Source organism: Akebia trifoliata, chromosome 3 (assembly GCF_017979445.1).
Source record: "Akebia trifoliata isolate Shusen 1 chromosome 3, ASM1797944v1, whole genome shotgun sequence".
Lineage (NCBI taxonomy): Eukaryota > Viridiplantae > Streptophyta > Magnoliopsida > Ranunculales > Lardizabalaceae > Akebia > Akebia trifoliata.
Genome location: NC_141377.1, coordinates 37,496,470 through 37,521,403, shown reverse-complemented (window position 1 = coordinate 37,521,403; position 24,934 = coordinate 37,496,470). Strand labels below are relative to the sequence as shown.

At 35.5% G+C, this 24,934-nt stretch overlaps 1 protein-coding gene across 3 annotated transcripts in view; it reads right to left on the bottom strand.

Moving 5' to 3' along the window:
* LOC147406736 (uncharacterized) overlaps nucleotides 1-24,934 on the bottom strand; it is a 53,835-nt gene that overhangs the window by 20,129 nt on the left and 8,772 nt on the right. For 2 of the 3 annotated variants that reach the window (XM_086434912.1, XM_086434913.1), the window contains exons 7-15: nucleotides 23,820-23,871; nucleotides 17,938-18,003; nucleotides 13,408-13,559; nucleotides 7,018-7,088; nucleotides 6,617-6,811; nucleotides 6,382-6,420; nucleotides 3,109-3,216; nucleotides 1,844-1,933; nucleotides 1,583-1,658 (exon numbers count right to left, since the gene is read on the bottom strand). In XM_086434912.1, coding sequence (XP_086291038.1) covers nucleotides 1,583-1,658; nucleotides 1,844-1,933; nucleotides 3,109-3,216; nucleotides 6,382-6,420; nucleotides 6,617-6,811; nucleotides 7,018-7,088; nucleotides 13,408-13,559; nucleotides 17,938-18,003; nucleotides 23,820-23,871 — 849 coding nt within the window. The remainder of the gene's footprint in view (nucleotides 1-1,582; nucleotides 1,659-1,843; nucleotides 1,934-3,108; nucleotides 3,217-6,381; nucleotides 6,421-6,616; nucleotides 6,812-7,017; nucleotides 7,089-13,407; nucleotides 13,560-17,937; nucleotides 18,004-23,819; nucleotides 23,872-24,934) is intronic. The other variant, XM_086434914.1, reaches the window with a different exon arrangement.

The following is a 24,934-nucleotide window of genomic DNA, read 5'->3' as shown; positions in this document are numbered from 1 at the left end:
GGTTAGAAATTTCAGAATGGGCTGATTTTTTGTGAGGATGATCTCCTCACTATAGAGATCATTCTCACAAAAAAAAAAAAAAAAACAGCCATTCCAAAACTACTAGCCTATATAGGACAAAACATGTTAATATATGTATAAACTATAAATGGGGCCCCAATGACCATGCTGGACAATTCTTAGTTCAAACTCATCAATCTTGACAAGGTAAATGTAACCTATTCACAAATGGGAACCCAAGACATGAATCCACGGTGCTGTGCTTTTGATACGAATATTTCCTCTCGTTACTACTGATTGTAATCTAAGTATGTTAAAGAAAAAAAATAATACAAGAACCTAGGTCTGAATAATCAAAGATAGAAAAAGAGATACATTATGACATCAGAATTAAAATGGCAACTGATTCCCTATGGATTCTCTCTCCTGTAAGACTGCATACCTCAGAATTTGACTCCTGAAGGATTTGATTCACATGTTTCACCATAAGATGAATTAAACTAATGTGACTAATTAATTTAGCTTGACATTCATGCATTGGCTAAGTCATATGTTTGATCATCTGAGCATGTGAGCCTACATGAGAATTACACCCCACTTAAAATTTGTACGTTAACTTACATGTTAAAGTATTTGAAATCATCATATTATTAACAAAGAAATTTTGATGACAATATCACATAATGTTCACAGAGTTAGTTTTCAAATTTTGGCACTTTTTTTTTGAATTCATAGTAGTATGAATTACTATGTTTTTTAAAGATGCATCACTATAATTTTTTTCAGTAAATAATCATTATAAAAGTAAACCTATAACATTAGTAGCAACCGTCAGTTAGGAATTGGTTATTTCAGAGAATTGGTCCTTAGTGCATTTATGTCTCTCCCTAATAATTTGAATGTATCTTTTCTTTTTCAAGGCCTTTAGAGTCTAATTTTTCCCAGTATTCATAAGCAATGTTCAATGATTAAGCATGCATATGCATCTTAGTCCTTACTTGATAATTCATGGAACAAAACCACTTGCAAAATACCGTACTATGAGGTACTTTCTAGTTTAATATTTTACAAGGCGTCGAGTGTTGCTGAGAAGTACAACCAGATATCTAGTCAGAGTTTTTACAACATTCAACAAAATACAAAGAAGAAGGAACACATTTTTCAAACAGGTCCACAAGACAGTACAGAACCATCCAACTAACACGTGAATTTTCAGGGATTGGTATAAAATGTTCAATCACATATGAAGGGTTGAGACTCATTGCAATTCATTAACAAATGCAATCTCAAGACATTGGCAGAAGAAATGATTGATAATAAACCTAACATATCTGTCCATCAATGTTGAGAAAAATAAAAACCGATACCATTTTAAGCTTGCTCAAACTAGAAAAGTGATTCAAAAGTTAGGCAGAAATAACAAGAAGGAAGTCCAAAGATCCGAACTAAAAGTTCTTGTGAACTTCCAGATAAAATGCCAAAATCATTCAAGTCCAATATAGATGCATGAAACTATGTTGAAACATGATAATTTTTAGGTCAAAGTGGAATATGTAAAAATTGTGGCACTTTAATTCCTTACTCCGCTTAGTAAGGATCACACCATCAGTATTTACATGAAAAAGCTCCATGCATGATAGCTCATGCTCCTCTAGAACCTGCAATTCATAAAAATTAAGTAATTAGTCCAACTGATCAAAGAGATTCAGTAATGTATGAACCCTAAACCAAAGGATAATAGAACACACAAGTAATGCACAAGCCAATCAATAGATGTGACAAGTAAAACTGAACTAATAGTAACCCACTCCTACAAAGCATTCCTTACAAATATGATCCTTACCTTGTGTAGTTCATTTATATTACTCCTTGATATCACAATTCTTCTGTCTTCTTCAAGCTGTTTATTGAATGTTCCAAGTAGTTCCTCTTCCTGCTAAAAACATGGACCAGTAGTAAAACAAAACAGGCATAGCTTGCACTGAAGAAGAAACACTTGTGATAAGAAATGATTTCAACAGTGTTGCAAATAAGTTATTATTTCCAGAAAAAGGCATATCTTGGTTGTTCTTCTAGTTTGTCTGTTTCTTCTTGTTTCACAGCCAATAGAAGAAATAAAAGTTCCGTATGTGATTTCATAAGTTCTAATATAGAACAATAAAATAATTACTAACCACTAACCCAATTGCTTATCAAAATAAAATAAAATGCTCTCAGTTGAGGAGTATTGATCACATAAAACAGAATAATTTTAAGAATCCCATTAACTCATCATTTATTCTTCTGAAGAGCACCCTCTCTCTCTCTTTCAAATTCAATCTTATCTTGGTTCCCCCACACATAAATCACTATCAATGGTTGACTAATCCTTTTGTGAAATATATGGATGCACGATGTACATACCCAATTGTAAAATGCTAATAAACTCAGTGTGTGTGCGTGTGTGTGTGTGTGTGAGAGAGAGAGAGAGAGAGAGAGAGAGAGAGAGAGAGAGAGGGGGGTTAAGGCTGGCATAAGCCATGGTTGAAAGTGAAACCTTTAAAGTTATTTCAATCACCAACAAGGAACTAGTTTTGTTCATGTTTTTCTACAGAACACTAACCTATCCCAGGTCAAACAAGAAAAGTTAGTGCTTAGTGATTGTGAGATCATGGAAAAATGATTAGTTTCCACGATTTAATCAAGATTGTCAGAAAATGTTGGTGTTTGGATGCAGTTGCCTTGGATAAATTTTTCCTATAGCCCAAAAATAACAGAGTTCATCAGATTCAGACTACTTCAATTCATGAAAAAAAATTGTCATAGACATTTCTTGTGAATTGTTTTTTAATTTCTAGAACTTAATCATAAAATATAACAATTAATATAATTTTCAATTTGATCAACAAGCACATGCATTTTAAACATAGGTACTCCATTTAAATTTCAAAATCAACCTGAACCTGGATAACCCCAAAACGGACCCAATATCTAGACATTAATTACAAAATTATTTCTAACATATTATGCCTCATCCAGGTAAACATAGAAGTTACACACAAAAAAATTATTTGTTTATTCTTTTTTCTAACTAGATGCTTTATTATAACAAATTACCCAGCTATTTACCTTGGGTGGATGAATGCCTACAACATTGGTGAAGAGATTATACAATTCACTATTATGTGATCTCTTTGTTGCTTTCAATCCATCTGTAAGCCGTTTCAATGAAAGAGGCTGCAGGATACAATGTGATATAGTGGTCAATGTTAAAAAGAAGAACAGTAAAATGCTTGATGAATGGAACAAACTGTGTCAATATCATACTAACAACTAGTGTACACATTTTTCCATGACTGATTCCTTCTATTAAAGAGTATAATGGAATAAAAAGTAGTCTCAGAAAATTTTAAAAAAAATGTCTCAGAACAGGATCATCATATTCGGGAAAAAAATATACTAACAGATATATGAGCGAGAGAAATATAAAATTCCGATGAATAATGTTTGAGATATCAATATAACCATTAGAAAACAGACACCTATGCACATCATAAGATGGAGTAGCTTAAAACATGTTTTTATATTCAACAAGGAGATCTAAACCCTATCTAGAGTTCAACCAAACTATAGTTTGATTCTTCAAACTAGGAAGCATTAATAAAGTCTATCCGTGTAGAAGAAAAATGCCAGGCATCACAATACCCTTCCTCCATTCATCTAGCGTCTTATATTTTCTTTTCTTGGTTTGATCCTCACGTCATGATTTTCGGCCTCATGAACAATATCAAAGATGTATACAAAACTGAAAAAAATATCGCAATCCACACTCATTGGTGAATAGCTCGCTAGTTGGGTATTTCGAAAGCTTCAGAGGCTGAGGAAAGGTGATCTCTAATAGAGGAAGCCCTAAGCAAGAAGACGAAGAGAGTAATAGTGTAGTGTCCTATAAGGATTTAGAGTAGGGGAAAGGGGGGCATATATATCCCGCCTACACTTTGTCAATGATACTCTTTGTAGGGGTGTCTCACTCTCAATTACTTTGAGATGTCCATCATTGACTCGAAATAGTGATTGGGTCGTGTAATAATCAAGAAAAACGCTAATGTTCAGGGTATGGGAGGTGGGAGATATTGGTTGGCTAGTGGCAAATTCGGGATGTAGGGTGAGGTTTTTCCTTCGACATCTTCACCTAGGCTAGCTACAAACCAAAGGAAATCTAGGATCCAATAGTGGTAAGATTTAAGAGAATGTTGCCATCATGAAAGAAAGGCAACACGTCGAATGGGGGTAAGCTCACTTTGCTTAAAAGCACTTCCCCCAGTCTAAATGTGCATTTCTTATCCCAACGTGCAGCTATCAGGCTAGAGTTGTGGACAAGAAAGTTCTGGTAGAAAGGTCTAGGTGACGAAGATAAATACCAACTAGTAAAAATGGTGTTTTCTCCAAAGAGGGGAAGGAGGGTTAGGGTTAAGAAATCTTAAGACTTATCCATGGAGGCTTGAGAAAGTGGCATGAGAGGCTTGGGTAGGCAGTACACAACTTGTGGAGGTCTATAGTCGTGACCAAATAAAGACCTGTCCATGATGGTTGGGAAAGAAACATGGTTAGATAGGCACTTTAAAGTACGTTTAGAACTCAAAAGGAATTTGTGATTCATTATTGAGAAAGGGGAATGGGTTCTCTATTGGGAAGGGTGTGAGGTCTCTCTTCTTAAAGTAGTTGAATGTTTTTATTGTGAAATCAACAAAGCTCCTTAATTCTATGTGCCATCAAAGACATGCTTGTTTTTTTGTTTACATATGTTCTAACAAAACAAGAAACCTTGCACCCTATATTCATATTGTTGTTTTCATTTATAAGGTTTAATTTCATCTTCTTCTAGGTATTTCTTAAACACATGCAACAAAAGTGTCGTCGTTTTGGCGCTTCTGACATCACATAGCCCTGTGTGGCTTACACACCAATGGTTGACCTTTCAAGATTTTCTCCCCTTCTTTTAAAGCAGAAGAGCCCTCCATTGAAGGATTAAATGAATGAAGGCAATGATCTCTAGGAAGGGAAAGAGAAGTCGCAACCACTCATGTATCATTTACTAGTACTAATTTCTCAATAGCAATGTATCCATACATTAGTTACCAATCCACAATACCAAGGCGAATTAAATATAACCCAAGAGCAATGAAACGGCAATATCAAGGATTTGTGGTTGAAAACCATAGATTATAAGTTTGTTCTACTTTAGGAAGAGTAGGGGAAAGACTAATTGGGTGGTGACGAAAAAGAAAGAAAAATTACAGAGAAAAGGTTTTATTGGCCATTGTGAAAGATTTCAACAAGGCTAATTGGATATGTGAAATGTAAATTTTTGTAATAGGGTGTTGTAATTAGGTTTCGGGGTATGGAATAGGATTAGGTGACAAGGTATAAAGTAGATTTGGATAAGAGATTGATGGTATAGGGTGTTTATGGTGAATGATGATTGGATGGATTTCTTGATGGGTTAAAATCAAGAATAAGAAAACAAACAATAAAAAAATATCAAAAGAAGACGTGGTAGATTCACCTTGGGATCACAAGAATCACACCAAGGGCTTCCATGGCATCAGTAAGTTGGATTCCTCCCAAATCCAAGCAAACCAACAACAACAAAAAAACGGAAACTTCTGGAAATATATATATATATATATATATATATATATATCATATATATATATATATATATATATATATTCATTCATTGTCTTCCTAAAACAATCTTGCATTATGTAAATAGAAAAGACCAATTGCTAAAACCTAAATGACTTCTAACTTGACTCTACCCTATACTCCAAGGTAATAGTGTCTTTCCTGAAATAGAAACTTTCCAATATAGTAAAATTTTCAATTCGACAAAAAACTCTTCTACTAAACTTAAAAAACCTAATAATAAACTTCTAAAATAAGACTCAAAATAACCTAAAACAGATTAAGAGTTTAAGGAAAAGAAGAAAAGGGGATTATTTAAAAGGCATATCTTGATTTGTGTCCGGCATTAACCTTCTCCCTTATAAATCTATTTATATTAAGGCATATGGAAATGTTTTCTTTCACTTACCATTTATGTCTTTATTTATTTTTAATCTAAAAATTCTTAAATATAGTGAAAACAATTATTGTATTATATATGTGTCTAGACATGTCTGCATTTCAAGTTTCCCGAAAGTCTTGTGTCAGACACCTCAACTATGTAGCAAACACCAACACATATCTATGTTGCTACTACATAGAATGCAGCCATCAGAAGAAGAGGGGGGGGGGGGGGGTTCATGGTTCAATACGAAAACCAAAAGACAAGCATCATCACGAGTAGGAACTTAATGTAACTGATGCACAATTTGTGTTATGGTTGAAAGGAATTACCAACTTGCCAAGACGACCGAGATTAGGGAGTATCATCGTCTGCCAAACACCATACAGAATAATTGTCATCCATAGAAGAAAGATCAAAGGTAAAGAATTGAACATATCCACATAAACAGAAATTCCTACAGAAAGCAATCCCAGGATGCTTAGACAAAATAAAGAAAAAGGCACTACGTCCTCTACAAATTCATATTGAAACAAACAAATTCATTGAGAAATTCTTGAAACTTACAAATTTCTCCTTCTCCTTTGACCCTGCTTCCACTTTGTTCTGTCCACAAATCAAAACAACAGGTCCCGATAGCCGGTCAAACATTTCCTCCACCTTGTGGACAAACTCTTTACGATTTGACTTTGGAACAGCCCTCGACAACCACTGAGAAGAGTCTGGAAAATAGACAATAAGTGGTTCCAAGGATGGCAGAATCTGAAAACATGGCAAAAGTTCTTGTTAACATTTTATGAAAGAAAATTTCGTACAAAAACAATAGGAGCAGGAAAGATAATAATGAACTGTAATAATCCACCAAACATTAGAAAGGCAAGACATTATACTCGATATTCCTAAATCTTACATTAAACAGCCAATCAGTTTTCCTCTTGTCTAGTTTATAACTAGGTTGAACATCTCACCTCACATAGTGCCTCCATTGCAACATACCAATCTTCTGCCTGAGTATCAAGATCATGCTCAATATCCTGAACTGGAAATAAAACAAAAACCACTCAGACTTTCTCAATTTAATGGACATGTCAAGTTCAACAACTTATTATGACCTTTCTGAAAAATGAATTGAAGTTGACGTGTTCATAATTCAATGTAATCTCTACTGTTAGTAATCTATGCACATATAAGAAATTAAGAACGAAGGGTTATAAAGACCACAATCTCCCATTTGACGTTGAAGAAATACAAGGAAGCACTGGAATCCAGTACCATCCTAAACCTGTAGAAGATAGGTCTTTAGATACTGAAGCAACTGACAAGCACAAAATCTTCCTTGAGCTCAAACTTAACTGCCAGCATTGGCAAAGACACTAGACCCATATTTACCATAACCAGCTTAAGATGCAACATGGATGCAAAACATCAAAGACTGTAATAATAATTCTTTTATACATTCGGAAGTCCAAAGAGCCGGTGAAAAAGTCCAACCCTTGAACAGCATTGCTATAAACCAGGAATGTAGCAACACCATGAACCAGGAAATAGAGACCATTAGTCATAGATTTTTATAATGGTTTACGGCCTTGGTCTCGATACCCGGATAGTCAAGGCTGATTCAATGTGGTTTCCGAGTCATACATGGATCATGACCCAGCTCGCGGTGAGACCAAGATGACAGAGGCAAGTCAACATGGTTTTGAGCCAAACTTAAAACCACAATTGTATCCAATAAATCTTAATAACAACTATCCTAATCAGGATCTTATTGGAAGTAGGACTAAATCAGGTCATTACCTGAGAGGCCATAATTCAAATTTAATGAATATTCATTAACTGAATTTTCATCATCTTAATAATCGAAGCCTTGTCCCAGATATTGGAGGTCAGTTAAACAAATCCTATTGCTACATTCAATTTTGTGCCACATCTTTTGTTATTCAAAATGGGTTCACATCCACTTTTAATATCCCAATCCATGTTCTTTTAGGTTTTCCTCTCTCTTTCAAAACCTTCTAACTAGGGCTATAATTAGTGTATGTTGAACCTGCCCAAACCCAATCAACTTTCACTTAGTTTATTGCCTATTGGAGTTTCTCTTACATTTTTCTCGAATGTGTTCATTTCTAATATTATTCTTTCCAAACCTGTCCACCCATCCATCTCAACATCCTCATCTTTGCCACGTCAATTTGCTAACATGATATTTCTTGAATGCCCAACATTCATCTACATAAAGCACAGTTGATCTTACTGCCTTATAAAAAAATTATCACTTCACTTGATTGGCATGCATCAGTCATATAACACTCTAGAGGTGCACATCCATTATAATCATACAACTCTAATTCTACTGACAACTTCCTCAATCTCCCCATCCTTATTTATAATAGGCCTGAGATAACAAAGGATTGGCTAAATTTTCAGACAATATTTTATCAATATCGCTTAATTCAATTAGCCAAAAAATTAAAGACACAAGAGCAAATTTTTTTGTAAATGGTCCGAAGTTATGTCCATTAGCTTGAGCTGGATAATTTTAAATTGTTTTAACTTGGAACATCTAAATGATCTCTTGCAGTATGTTACAAAAGCGTCATTTCCATGCTTAGAACAGCGCAGGTTTTGATGGTTTTACAGTTTCAAAGAGTGAGAGAGAGAAGAGAGAGAGAGCACCTGAACAAAAAAAGCAAACTAAAAGCAACAATGAAAAATAAAATATGAAGATAAAAATCTTTGAAGTCCAATTCCATCAAATACATTTATTATGTTCAACTCACTATGATCTTCAATTTATTGTGCAAATCCTGAAATTCACCTTTTTTTATGAGTATTGATTAATGAAGAGGACAAGGAGGACTTGGAAATACAATAACAACACAAATAATCTCTCTCTATGTACAAGTTCCCATCTATACATAAAATACTTAAAAAAGAGCTCTCTAAACTCTTTGAATTGTTTATGTCAGAATTTATATTATTGTAAAAAGGGCATATTGGTCTTTCGACCAAATTTAATATAAATAGGGAGAGAGGGAGACCTCTCTTCTCATCTACTTTTCTTCTTCTCTTCGCTTTTCCATTCACCTAGATTTCAGAACTCTAATCTAAGATAGAGATGTAGGGTTCTTCCTTTCTTATTCTTTTTTCCTTCCTTCAATTTTTTTTATTTTTTCTCTTGGTTGTTCACTTGGTTTTGATCTTAGTGTGAACAAAACCATGTGTTCTAGGATTTGTTGGTGTGTGTTCCAAACCTAGATGTATATGTAAGGTTTGGTTGAAGGTTTTTTAGTGTTGGATTGAAGTTTCAACGCGATTGGAGCTAGTTAAAAGTTTAGAGGTTGAAACCCTAACTTTTGGGTTTTTGATTTTCTTCACCACCGTGTGCATCTAGGCATCCCTACCCAAACCACACCACTCATAGGCTATTCCCTATCATCCTCCACCTTTATTTTGTTCATTTGGTGCTCCGGCAAGTTTTCAAAAAAAAAAAAAAATCGAGTTTTGGCTTCGACGAATAGTGGTTTGTGAGTTGAGTCATTTCTTATGAAGTGAGGGTAAACATTCATGGGATGGTGTTGGTGTCTGTGTGATAGCAGTTAAACTGAATGACACCAATTATCTTCATTGGTCATCCTCCATGATGATTGTGTTAACCACGAAGGAGAAACTGTAACATATCACCTCTAATCCTCCAACCACAGATGATAAATCTAATGAAAATTGGGTGACTGAAGATGCTTTGGTTATGAGTTGGTTGTTGACTAGTATGGAGCCAGTGATCAATGCCAACATCGTATTGTCTTCAACTAAGGCTATCTGGGATTCTGTAAAGGAGATGTACTCTAATGAACGAAATGTCTTCAGAATTTATGAGATATGGGAATCTATCTTTACCCTAAAGCAAAACGGGAAGCATGTTAGTGAGTATTACAGCTCGGGGACTTTGGGAAGAGTTAGATAAGTAGAACCTCTCACCACTAGTTTAGAAGCACAAAAAAACAACATGAAAAATTTTATACAACAAAATTTCTGTCTGGATTGGATGCTGAAATTGAACCTATAAAGAGTCAAATATTGGCTAGCGAAACTTTACCTACAATTGTCAATGCCTTTTCTCGAGTTGTACAGACTGCACCTACCTCATTTGTGGCTTCGGGATCTTCATCTCCTATTGGTAAAGATTCCTCCGCTCTCACCACAAGCAGCCCCCACGGTGGTGGTAGAGGATGTGGTAATCTTAGTGATCATGGTGGTGGCCACAAAGGTCATGGTGGTGGCCACAGATGTCATGGTGGTCGTAACGGTGGTAGAGGCACAAACAGTAATATGAAATGCACATATTGTGGTTTCAATGGTCATACTGAGAATTTTTGTTGGGACAAGTGAGTAAGCCTACTTGAGCCAATCAAGCTACTGAAGAGTCTTAGCAGATTGGAGAGTCTACCATTCTGTTTGTGCCGATTCAACATGAAGCATCAGATGGTTCACAATCTCAGAGAAATCTAATTGTCCAGATGGCTCAGCTTCTTCAGATTTCTTTGCGTCATCTAGTACATCCAATACATCCACACTTGCCAATACAAATAATTCTACTCTTGTGGTTGCTTAGTCACCATTTACCTGGGTAATTAACTCAAGAGCTAGTGCCCATATGTCTAGTATACATTCTCTTTTTTCCCAATTTTGTTATTCTAAGTCTAATATTTTCCCAATTGATGGCTCTACTAGACCTGTTTCTGGAGTGGAACCATCTATCCCACGCCATCTATATCACTGTCATCTAGCTTGTATGTACCTAATTTTCCTTTTAATTTGCTAATTGTGAGCTAGGTTACTAAATCCCATAATTGTTCTATGACATTCCTTCCATTTTCTTGTGTTATCCAGAACCTCAAGGCGAAGAGGACGATTGGTTTGGGGTATGAAGCGAATGGTCTATATTACCTAGATATGAGAAAGGTTGAATCGGCACTAAGCACATCTGTTTTCCCATTGCAATTGCATTATCATTTGGGTCATTCGTCTTTAGTTAAGTTGCGCCAATTGTTTCCTAATTTTTAGCAGGTATTGAGTCTTGAATGTGAGGCTTGCCAATTGCACAAGCGTCACTATATTTCTTTCCTTCTAGAGTTGAGAGTCGTCAATTGAATAAATTTAATCTAGTCCATTTGGACATTCAGGGACCCTTAAGGATAAAAAGTATTTATGGTTTCTCTCACTTTCTTATCTTTGTGGATGATTTCTCTCGCATGACGTGATTATTTTTATTAACGAACAGATCTGAATTTCACCATGTTCTTACTACATTTTATAATGTAATTCGTGTTTAGTTTGGTACACTAATAAAGAAAAATTCATTCTGACAGAGCCCTTGAATGTATGCAGACTTCAGTTCAGAATGTTTGCTTAGCTCATGGCATTATTCATCAAACCTCGTGTGCTTATACATCCCAACAAAATGAGGTAGCTAAGTGCAAGCATCATCATTTATTAGACGCTAGCACAATTATATTTAACATGGATGTGCCCAAAACTAATTGGTCTGATGCTATCCTCACTGCTTGTTTCCTAATTAACAATATGTCATATGCTATTCTTGGGGGGACCATTTTCTGTGTTATATTCTTTTGGTCAGCCCTTTCATCTTCCACCGTGTGTATTTGGTTGTGTCCTTTGTTCATAATTTGGAACTAAGTCAAGATAAGTTGACTCCCCGAATTATCAAGTATGTATTTGTGGGTTATTCTCACACTCAGAAAGAGTATCGCTGCTATAGTCCAGAAAATCGTTGGTTCTATGTGAATGCGTGTATGTCATTTTCTTTGAGTCAACACCTTTCTTTTCAGAAAGGAGGAAATTTTTTGAGTTAGATTTGTTCTCTTTGAGTCGGGTAGTTTCTTCAATCTACCCTTATTCCAGTTATTCCTTCACCTATAGATGATATTTCAGCTCCGTTGCAGGTGTATTGGCGAAACAGTATGAGAAAAGTAACATCAGAGATACCAACCCCACATCTAACGTCTTCTAGTCTTGAGGCTCCGAGACCAACCAATTGCTCACAGAAAAGGTACTCGAGCATGCACCAAACATCCTATAAGTAATGTTTGTGTTTCTTCATCGTATCTCATCCACGATAAAGTCTTTTACCTTGTCCTCTGTTTCTATTTTTCCATCTTGTACAAATGCATTAGCTTCACTTAGTTGAAAGTTGGCTATGGATGATGAGATGAGGAACATTACAGGACAGCCAAACATGGGAGCTTGCATCTCTACCTCCTAGTAAGAGAACAGTGAGCTATACATGGGTCTATGCCAACAAATATCTCCTCGATAGGTCACTTGAAAGGATAAAGCCAAGGTTAGTAGCTAAATGCTACACTCAAACATATGGAGTTGATTACGTGGAGACTTTTTCCCCAATAACTTGCCTCAACTCAGTTAGGATACTATTATCTGTGGCTACATGTTGTGATTGGCCTCTTTATTAGTTAGATATCAAAAATATATTTCCTCAAGTAGATCTGCAAGAAGAAATTTATATGGACCAGCCCCTAGGATTCCTGGGAAATCAGACAGACTAAAGAAGTCCATTTATGGACAGATGCAATCTCCAAGAACTTGGTTTGACAAGTTAAGCTATTTGGTGTTAGATTATGATTCTCAGAGATCACCTTATGATCACTTAGAAGAAGGTACGTTATAGTGCTTATTGTGTATGTTGATGACATAAAGCATTTCTGATAGTAACTCTGTAGGGATAGCTGAGTTGAAAACTCATCTTACTAAGGATTTGGGGGGTCCTTCAGTATTTCTTGGGTATTGGGCAACGTTCAGCAAACAATCTTAGGGGGACAACGTTGGGAGACAAAATCTGTCCTATATGGCCTAAAAGTTTCGGATTGGGCTGATTTTTTGTGAGGATGATCTCCTCACCATAGAGATTATCCTCACAAAAAACCAGCCCAATCCAAAAAATTTAAGCCATATAGGACAAATTTTGTCTCCCAAAGTTGTCCCCCTAAGATTGTTTGCCGAATGCTCCCGTATACATATATATGGGTCGGGTTCAACAGCCAAAACTTAGGGAGCCAAAGTTTTGTACTGTATGGGTTAAAAGTCTTGGAATGGGCTATTTTTTTTGTAAGGATAATCTCTATGGTGAGGAAATCATCATCTAAAAAAATCAGCCCAATCTGAAACTTCTAACCCCATCAAAAGTGGTTTACATAACCTTGGCTCCCTAAGTTTTAGCTGCCAAACACTATCCTAAATATATATATATATGAGTTGATTACATACAAAAGATGATAATTTTTTGTATTAAAATGAGATAATGCAATCAAATAGAATCATACTGTGTATCCAATAAATAGATGGTTTTGCAGCAGTTTCTGCACTTTTTTCATCTGCCTCTCCTCTTGTTTTCTTTTCCTTACTGTCTAGAATAACCGCTACTCGGTCCCCATTCACCTCATACACTTCTCCACGTTGACCGCTGGGCAAAGACCTGCAGAAGTATCAAACTCTGAGTAGGTAACTAGATTTCACATGCAATGATCCAAGAACTAATCACAGCAAGCTTTTAAAAAGCCAAGAACTAATGGCATAATTACTAATATACACAAGTGAAATATAGTTAAAATAAAAAAATAAAAAGAGAAGTAGGTGCCAAAGACATGGAAAGGAGGTGAAAGAATTTAATCAGCAAAACAGCAGATGTCTCAAGCCAAAGCAGCATAGTTTTTACACAGCAAGAAATGAGATACCAATTCAACAATAAAATTTATTCATAAAGGACAACAAAGCACTTGGAAAGAACCTCAAAAATCTTACTACACTAATAGAGGCAGATTTTCAAAAGGGGTTTCACATGCTGGGTTACAATCCTTGGCCTTTGTGTTGCCATGCTTAGAAGTTGGAAACCAATTTCACCATCCAGGCAGGTTAAAAATCATGTAATGTATGATCATATCATGCTTACTGTAATCATATAAGTGTTTCCTTACAACAAAACAAAGATCTGTTTCACCCTCAAAAGGGGAAGGACAACCACTCTCCAACCTATGAATGAAGCTCGGGTGCTCAAGTCACATGTTCTATAAATGGAAGGGTGTGGGCCGTTGATGCAAGTTAGAAGCCTCAAGTAAAATAGGAATGTGGTGAAAATCTAGTCGAAGAATAAAAGTTGGAAAACAGACGAGAAATGTTCCATCCACTCACTTGAGAAAAGAAATCTATCTGATCTACTGAGATCTGGATTCTCCTAATTGTTGGACCTTGAGGAAGCTGCCCACCCCCCATAAGCCAGTTTTAATTGATAAAACTCACCAAAATCGTGTGAACTTCTTGTCACACAACTCCTTACTCTTTTCCAACCGAAAAATCTAATGATATTGCAGTCGATCCAAAAGACCAGTGACATCATCTAATGCATTAAAAAATTGGGTTGTATATCTACTGTCATTAGGACCATACACCCCCGCAAAAACCCAAGGAAGATCCTTATTAACACAACTACATGAGACGAACAGAAAAAGTTCCCACAAAGGTGCCTATGGTTGGAACGTCTCACCACCAACATCCTTCAACCCCACACTTCAAAGATGATTTGATCATGCATGCTCTCGAGTTTTGTTTCATATAAAACGATGATGTAGGTCTTCATAAATTGATCAAAGACCACAACTCCCTATCCGTATTACTTAAGCCCCTAGGCATTCAACAAGAAAATGTTTTAGCTTCATTAGATACCATGAGACCTTCTCTCACTACTATGCTCACTGAACTTAGTGGATGAATCCCTTACCAAGTTAGCTTTCGAATTCTAAACTTCTTTGGCTAACTTAGAATTTCAAACCTTCCTTCTTGAATTAGCCTGAGGCTCATCCACACTATCCAGCATGTGATGATAAAAAACATCTAATTCCTCCTACTCGCGATTTGAATTACTGTGCTTCCCACAGGTCAAAAACTTAGTTCATTTCCAAGCAGTCTGATTCTCCACTTCGCCAACAAGCACAACTCCTTATTTTCCCTTCTCATGGTGGATTTGAGAAGAGAAAATAGATCCCCTTCGCAATTTCAGGACGATTTTAGTAATGCCACCAAAACGACCACACCTGCCTCCTAGGACCTTTATGGTAGAACAATGAGTTATTTTTCTCTCCTCTTTAGGGAATAAGGAATACAAAGTGACTTTGATACTATACAACCTCATTTCTGATATCTTTGTCCTTCCAGTTTCTGAATCTTCCTCCAAATGTTTTTACCTCATCCCACAGGTTGGAGTAATTCTCAACCAAATTATTATTATTATTATTATTATTATTTTGATACATGGGTATCAAGACTTAGTTCACCTAATCCCATGAACAAGCCTGTTACCACTTCCAGCACGTGCCTTGTGTACCTGGCCTTTTAAAGCACCAAGGTGGTGGCTAACAAGGGGTGAAGTGATTCGAACTCAGGACCTCTACTTCCTGAGGCATGGTCCTGGCCATCTAACCAACCCCTTGTTGGTTATTCTCAACCAAATTATCTCCTCTGGGTGAAGATGGATAATGGGAGTCCAAGGCTCCAAGCTGCAACTTGTGGTTCTTCATGATATTTTAAAATTGATAAATTCACTGTAGATAGAACCAAGGTATTAAATTTCGATTTCGGTGTCTATTTTGATTAGTCTGGAAATGGAAATATTTCGTGAAAATATTTCAATCACTGGAAATCAATACAATTTTTGGAAATGACAAAAATATTGAAGAAATTTTCATTGACCATGTAAGAAATGATAAAATGGGTATTAGAATACTCTAATTAAGTCATCAAAATATAATAAACAACTATATGAAGTGTGAAAGTGAAGATGAACAACATTTTACTACACATAAGCGCAAGTATTCAGAGTCTGACAGTGAAAAATAATAACACTTTAATAGTAACAACTAATAAGAATAATAACATTGCGTTAACTACATAGAACTTAATATGTGAAACACTATAATGAAAAAATTATTAAGTATTGCATTCATGTGTTATTTCTTTCATTTTTTTGAATAATATGAATTAAGTTGTTAATGTGTCAGTGTATCTAACTAATTAAAACATGATTGACTGTGTGCATGCTCATATACACACTAATATGCTTTTAGAATACATCAAAATAAGATAAAATTGATAACTAACTACCATAACACATTTATACTAATGGACGAATTTTATAAGCAATTTTTTATTAGTAAATACTGTGCAATAACTATTAGTGTAGTATCTTCATTCTCGGGCAAATTGGTTGCCCAAGAAAAAAAAAAATTTCTTGTTTTTTTATAGGTAAAAGCATATTATATTAAGAGAGCTGCTATTAACACACCAACTTTTACTTATAGCACAACAATATATATGTAAATGACTGCTTAGTTTCAAAGGATTGATGTGTTGTAAGTAAAAGTTGGTGTAGCAATAGAATTTCACTACATTGAGATGACCAGTAAAAAGTATACAACCAGAAACATACAATTTAGACACAAGGTAAAGAACAAACCCAATCCCATCTACCCAAGAAATCTTCAAAAAAGAGACTGCATTCTCAGGCTAGTTGGTTGCACGAGGAATAAATTACCCTTATTGTTGTCATAAATATAATTCTGCATATATACAATAGTTACATACTTTGTTTTGTCTGTGAACATGCATATAATATATAAGGTCATATGTCCTCTCTATCTTCGCACATATATGTTTGCTTCTATGTTATTCTTCAGTAATTTAGTTTTAAGGTGCTTCTGCCTTCTCACTTTATAACAATGCTCTCTCTGACCACACTGCAGCTTTAGGAACTTAAAAAAGCATGGTTCCAAAGTTCTGTTTTATCTAAGCAAGGCCAAGGTGTCTCAGTCTTGGAGATTGAAACAAAAAAAGGCGGGGGTTGTGTCAGGTATGATGTCGCCATTGTATCGATTTTTATCATCTCTTCTCAGTCAAAACATCATGGTTTTTCAACTGATGGAGACTGTAAATCATACTCAAAAGCTTGTGTTGCCTATTGCACCCTATTGGATTTTGTTGTTGGCTTGATAAAACAGTTCGCAGAAGAACCAAAGTACCATAAACACTAAACATACTGCTTCAAATAAATTCTCTCTGAAAGTATCAATATTGCTTGCTTTCTCACATAGCTCTGCAGCCTAAGTTCAGATGTGAAGCAGGGTCATAAAAATCACATAAAATACGTCAACCAATATGTAGATGATAATCTTACATCCTGAGCTTGCAAGTTGCAATCTTACAGAAGCTAATACGAAAATGTATTCAAACTAGAAATTTTTTTTTTCGAGGGAAAAAAAAAGAATGTCGAAGTTTAGAATTTCCCAAAGGAAACAATAAAGTTCATTGCTCATAATATGCCCAGAACCACTGAAAGGAACTGGTATAAAACCCACAATTACTTTGCTTAGCTGGGAAGCCAAACCACTAACTTAAGTGAGGATGACGAAACTTAGTAATTTGCTCTAATGGATTTGAATATATTTATTGCATCCTGACAGATGACAGACATTTAGACCCTATGAAAGAGATGAACATCTAAATCTTTTATATCCTAACAGATGAGTGCACACAGTGTCTTCTCCAGAATATCATTACGGTGCCATCCAAGTTTATCAAGATTGGATACATCTACTAGCCCCTAAAAATCCCTCAGCATCCTAGGAACATCAATAATGACTACTAAAGAAATAATCAAATCATCTTAGATCCTCACCCGAAAAAAAGAAAAAAAAAAAAAAAGTAAATAGCACAGTGTAGTTTCAATAAAGTGCCAAGAGTTAGAGGATGTCCAACTCTCTACCCAACATTTATCCTCTTTACAATGGGAAGACTTACCAACCCACCTGGAACGGATAATTGTATAAGCACTTGTTGGACCATCGGATGTAGGTATTTTCCCCAATATGATCCTGTGATGCAATATATATGATAACAGTTAGGACTGGGTTAATCAGCTAATGGGGAATTAGATAATGATTAAAAAGGATTTTGTTTAGAAACATCAAGGTAATGGGGAGGGAACTGAAAGACGAAAGAATTCCTCTCAGGAAACAAATTTCCCAGTAAGTATGGTTAGAAGGCATAAGTCATGCAACAATAACATTAGATTCAAACAAAACTCTTCCAAATAACTATCCAGACACCACAGGATCCCGAGAACTCCTAGCTGTTAAAAGTATGATTCTCAGCAGTCTCGCATGATGGCCCTAAAGCCACTACTAAAGTGCATAACTAATCTCAAGAATTTTATAAAAGAGAAGCTCTTTTACCTAAGTTTTCCTAAAAAATATTTATTATCACATCTGTAAAATAAAAATTAAAAAGGGTAATTTTAAGGTCATTTTTTGGGGGGCAGATGCTAATCTTACAATAAAATTCTGTGTACCCTTTGTTATAGAATCTAAAAGAAATCCATGTTTCATCATTTTTTTCAATGGGTAAATTAAAAAGGGAGAGTACCAAAGATACAAAATACAATAAACCTCTAGGCATAGAATGAATCACTTAGACGGAATCACACCATAATACACCAGCAGAGTAATGGCCAATTGGAGAATCCCACCAAATAGACAAAATCATCAAAATGACAATCCTTGAACTCCAGAAAAATCGACAACCATAAAAATAAAAAGCTTTGATCATTGCAACCATTGCTTCAGCATTCCCTTTCTTGTCCTCAAATACTCCTCTATCCAAATTTTAAGGTCTTGTCTTGAGGCAATGTCTGAGTCAGGAGATAACCGAGACTATATTGATCAAAACATTCCAAGAGATACCAAAACATTCTTAGATAATCTGAAAATTTGAGTGTTTCTCTGTTAGTGTTTAGTTTCACACTTGACCGAAACTGGAATGTCTTGGAAGAAACATCCAGAGTCGGTATAAATCTCCAAACCATGCTTCAATCATTTATGAATGGACAAGCATACAACAAAAGGAGGGATCTCCAAAGTTGTTTATCTCTTCCATAGACGGCCTTTACATAACACCCAGCAAATAACTCATAACCAAATTCATCAATGCCTATCTCATTGCAAAGGTCAGGGAAAACTCCAAACAAATACCCCAAGCGAAAGATTAATGGATGAGTACCTCTATCTCATCTAAAACTTTATATACATGATGCACATGTTTTGAATATAAATCCTCTGTTGACCAAGTCATTTATATTGAAATCGTTGTCCACCATCCAAGCAAGAAAACACCATGTACAGTATTGGGGATCTCCAAATCAACTTTGCTGGGAAAGGTTCAATCTCCTTTGATATATCTCTGAGAAAAGATCTGACCAAGAATTTCCAGTTTGAGCTCCATTTCCAAACTCACTCATCTGAATCTGAAAGATAAATATCATTGCCATTGATCTTATTATTAAGTCATCATAGTATCAATCACCCAATTAGTTAGCCTCTTGATACTCAATTCCCAAGAGGCCAAGACACACCAGCACCATCAACCTCCACACATTAGCCAACCATGCCCTATGGACAAATAGTGATCATGGTTTTTAAACTCGGTATCTCGTCTCGTCTAGTTCAGCTCCGATACCAAGTCATCTCGGATGAGTTTTCCGATACGTTTGAGACGTCTCGTGAGACAAATCAAAAAATTGAACGTGACTCATAAATCTCAGTCAAAAAATGACTTTGTGAGTTGGTCTCGTCCAGCTCTGATACCGAGTTAACTCGGGCAATACGTCTCAGTCTCGAACGAGTTTAAAAACCATGATAGTGATTAAAGCAAGGGGGAAATCAAGCCTCATGGTAGTCTCACCCTTAAGAACGAGAAAGTGTCTATAAGTTGGATGTGGGAGGGAAACTAGAACTTGAACTATTTTCTAACTGAAAGCGGGAACGGGAATGGCATGCGAGGTTAAAGTTTCTATTACTAGGGTCTCACCAAACCATATATCCTCCCAAAACCTTACTTAGGCACTCGAACAGTTGAAACCACCTTGAAGCTAATAAGTTCTTGAATAGATTGAGATACCTTATCACCCCTTCCCATTTTCTGTCCCATAGGAGTCCTCAGGATTTTGTATACCACCCAAAGCCCTCATTACCAAACTTGCAATCAATCACCCTCCTTCACAAAGTATTTGTGCCATCTACTTAACACAATAACTATTTCCCAAGCAACACACGGTTCAACTCCTTAAAAAGTTAAAATACTAACTTCCGGGCAACCACCCTATTTAGAATTACAGATCGTGTCACACTACAAGAATTGGCGGGTTATTATCATTCCCGTCTCCACGCAAGAAATCCATCACCCACTACTCTAACCGGTTGGCTAAAAATCATGAAATAAAAATAAATTGATGCGGGAAACAAATCAAGCCAGCAATCACAGTGAAACCGGAAATTTTGGAATTATTTAGGTTATAACTTGTTTGGGTCTAGAGTTATTTTTTATCCCATTTTATTTTATTTTATTTTTTAGATGTCTTTTAATTATTTTAGAAGTCATATTAGTTTCGGTACTACTCACGTTATTTTTACTTACGTCTTATTTTGAAGGGTCAAAACAATTTTTGTGTCATTTGATAGGTTATTCAATTACCTATCCAACAAGCCAAAGATCTCAAAATTCCAATGAATTTTGAGAAAGTTATGGCCTAAATACTGATGGAGTGTCTGTCTTATACGGGCTTGACTTCTCAAGGTCAAAAGAGTCAATTTTTATGTAATTTTAGGATTAGGGTCTAGATTCTAACCTATATGTATCCCCATTGTAATTGTTTTTAACAGTTTATGGAATAAAAATAAATTTTGCAGCTCTTCCAATGATTGGAGACCATCCATATTGATGTGATTCCAAGATACTATCTTCTTTTTATCTTTTCTATCTTCCTCTTCTTCATCTTCTCATATTTGCCATTTAAATTGTTTTCTTGATTTTCTTGAATCATTGAATCTTGATTTTCTTGAATCTTTTTTCCCACAAAACTTAATCCTTACCCAAAATCCCAAACCAAATTTCCTTGATCCCCTTCTTCGACCTTCTTAACCACCTAATTAGCCTCTCCACCACCCTTCCCAACGTAGAATAACCTTAGAATCGAACAGATCTAAGTTGTCCTACATCATAAATAAAGAGGCATTCTTGTGAATGTACCTTTGATAAACCAGCCTTCTCCCAAATCTATTGATGACCAAATCCCAAATGGTCATTCTCTTGTAATTCGCATTCAATGAATGACCATGATAAGTGAAGGGCAACTTGCCACCAGACATCCAAAATAAACAGCATATTCCTCCAAGGTATCACAAACAACCAACCCTGGTTGTTCAATCTTTTTGGCACCCATGAAATCATACCTTATTTAACTTCCTAAAAAGACCTACTACTACCATTTGGCTTCAACCAATATGGCATTCAACCAAGAGAAACTCTCAGCTAAGAAGGGCACCTTCATCCATAAACACACTCTCATTATTGAGAAGATGTACTCCCGACCGCATCCCTCCCCCCCCCCCCTAAACAAAAAAAAAAACTCGTAAGGGTGGGTGAAGGTCCTGAACCCTACAACCACCAAATGTGGGCTTCCTTCTCCCTCTTCTAGCATGATCCTTAAAGATGATCACTTCTATAGATCTGTCATTTTTGGTGATGTAACCCTCAAGTGAATATTCAAAAATAAATAAAAAAGCATGCTGGCCGCCTTCAGTTGGAAATATATTCAAAGTTTAACAAAGATACATTTTTGGGTGCTACTCCTCTTGGAGGATGTGAGAAACACCATCAACCTAGGCAACAAAAGATGGTAAATCACATCATGATGCAAAAAAACCATCATTGTTTCAGCATTTTCTTTACAAGTACCTTCAACATATTGAGATGCCCCAAAGGAGCAAAATACATAAAAGTCAATTGTGATGGCTTGACATTCACAACGATGATTGTAACCAAAACAATGACGAGTGATATTGTGCACATTGGAGGCTCTAAATGGATGGATGAGAATAGAGATGAAAAGGGTGTGGATTATGGTAGTGAGAAAACATGTGAATGAATGAATTCTAAAAGAAAAAATGGACCAATATAAACCGGCGGAATAGGATTCGTGCAGACAACCCCAAACATATGGTACACTTTGTTGATTAATTGACCATTTCAGTGTTTTATTAAACCAAGCTAACAATGGCATGCTTCATTACCTGAAAATTACGTGCAGATGTAGAGCAATGATGACACAAGATAGCTACTAACAAGACTGACTCAGTTAAGAGCAATATGCTCGGATTCATCCCAAAAATTACCTAGTGCATGTGGGGGGGGGGAGGGGACAGCACATGCCCCAAGGATCAGTCGGGTGCTCTAAGAGGCCCGGATACCTCGGTTCCTAAAGATGGAGAAAAAAATAATATCAATATGCTCTATTCACTAAATATTTAAGCTAAATTCTAAGATACTCTGTCCTGATAAAGAGTTGAATCAGTTTCAAAATTCTATCTTACCAGAAGGATAAAAACATTTATTATTATTAAAAAAAAAAAAAAGACCAACCCATAGTCCAATAATAGCATAAATCTTAATTGTATGCTCATGGACTACACCACAAATACATTTGTATTATGTACTTCATATTTCCAATGAAATTGGTCAGTTGTCAGGTGGGATGTCCCATTTCCAGATCTTAAAGAATACCATCAAACAAAAACAAATATATGCCTCAACACCAGAGGCTTTAACCTCCACCACCGAAAACGATAAGGGAACACATGCAAATGAGAAATGCACAGCTGACAGTAAAAAAACTAATCAATGTTTGAGACAAATTGGATTAAAAACAAACAGTCATCTGATTACATATATATACATATAGCAAATCTTTAAACCCCATAAAAATATTTCATGGTGTGAGATCTATTTGGGAAGATCCTATGGTAGAGATCAATTTCCTCTAAAACAAAAAATCTACTTAAAACTAACCCTTTTCTATTTTTTTCAAATTCTATAGACATTGTGCGGTGAAAGATGATGTTGCACATATCCAACAGTGGGAAACTCTCCCAACAATAACCATCTAAAACTAACACAAGTACAAGAAACCACCCACTCTCTTCAACTCTCTCTAAAACCACTTTCCACTCTCTACAATAATACTTAAATCAAATAGATAAAAAATCAAGAACAACACAAATTAGAAGAGAAGAACAAAAGAGATGAGAAGATTAAGCGATGGATTTGTCTAAATCATTGGGGGGTTTTTCTAAAGGTATATTCTCATTTATTGTGATAAGAATCATCTTCTTGGTGTTTTTGTTGCTCTGTAATAAAGTTACGTCTTTGTAAGGTTTAATTTATTTTATTTAAGTTTTTCTCTCTGGATTCTTGTCATATATTTTTATTTTTAACGCGCAAGGAACACATGCACAAGAAATTTAAAGGGATTTGGTTTTTGAATCACTATTGTTTAACTTAATTGGATTTAATACCTTATCAATTTGTTTAATTTTCAACGGGTAAGGAATATACAACATGCAAGGAACAAATGCACAAAATGACCCGTGGCATAGGCACAAGCATCTGCTAGTATATATAATATGTATAGAGTGCTTCAAAACTATAAATATCACAAGAGTGTCATCCATAATCAGATTAGTGCTCCAAATAGAACAGTGATCTGAAAACGGAGAAATTTCAGTGATTTGGCATTGTGAACATCTTACAGAGACAATCATGATAACTGTACAAGATGAAAATATGAAGCATGAGGCACCTGTTATCAGCTTCAACACGTACAGAAGGCCCAATGTATTTCACCCGATCCCCTGGAACAGATAACCAAAACTAATAAATAGAACTCCACAACCATATAAAAACAGCCTTACAATAAAACCAAAAAACTTCACTAAAATACAAATGCAGGAAACTGGGTTTTAACAAATAGCTACAAGGAATGTGGTTGACTTGAAATTTGGAATGACACGCATCCCAAGGATTTAGGATCCAGAAAGGACTGTCTTTATCCTCAAAATCAATCCAACATTATCAATAAATAAAACTATTGTTTAAATTGTTGTCCGCTTCAAAATATCATCACTGAAATTTCTTTGTTTTCATATCATTGTTCTATTTGGTTAGTCTAAGACACTGTTCATTAGGGAAATCTTTTAAATGTGTCCAATTATAGAACCATTTGCATTGGAAAGAAAAGAATTATTCTACATCTCTTTTAGTAACTAAACCCTCATATTCTACATCTATAATACGTATCTACCATAAAAACCACTCAAAAGAAATCAATTTTTTTTTTTTTTTTTTTTTTGCATAAGTAGAAAAGAACACAAATTTTGCTAGAGTATGCACAACTTGCATTCCTATTCATTAACGTTGGAAAATGCTAATTTGTGCACACCTTGCATGAATTTGGAATGCTAGAAAGAAAGCAAGCTACTCAAAAAGAATAAAAAACAAATCCAAGGTGTGCAGAATGTAAGATGAATTCAAATGCACTTATATTCATGTTTGGTACATTTCCTGTGGCGTTTCTTAAGAGTTTCCAGCTCATTACCTATAGTGTGTTTCTCAGATTTGGGAAAACTAGATTGCAATAGTTTCCCTAATGAGATTTTGCCTATTGGTGTAAGTGTGAAGGCAAGGTTTTGATCTGGGTCTGGTATTTTTTATTTTTTTTTATAAATATAAATTTTATTGACAGGAGATAAAAGGATACAAAGGCCAGCCGAGAAAATCAACCAAAACTAACTCTACCATACAACGAGTCCCATCTAAAAAATGAAATCATCAAAGAACACCCCTTTAAAGTCAGGATTTAATTTGCTCCAAAAAAACAACCTAAGAATGTTGATCACTATGTCATGAAAGTTCGCT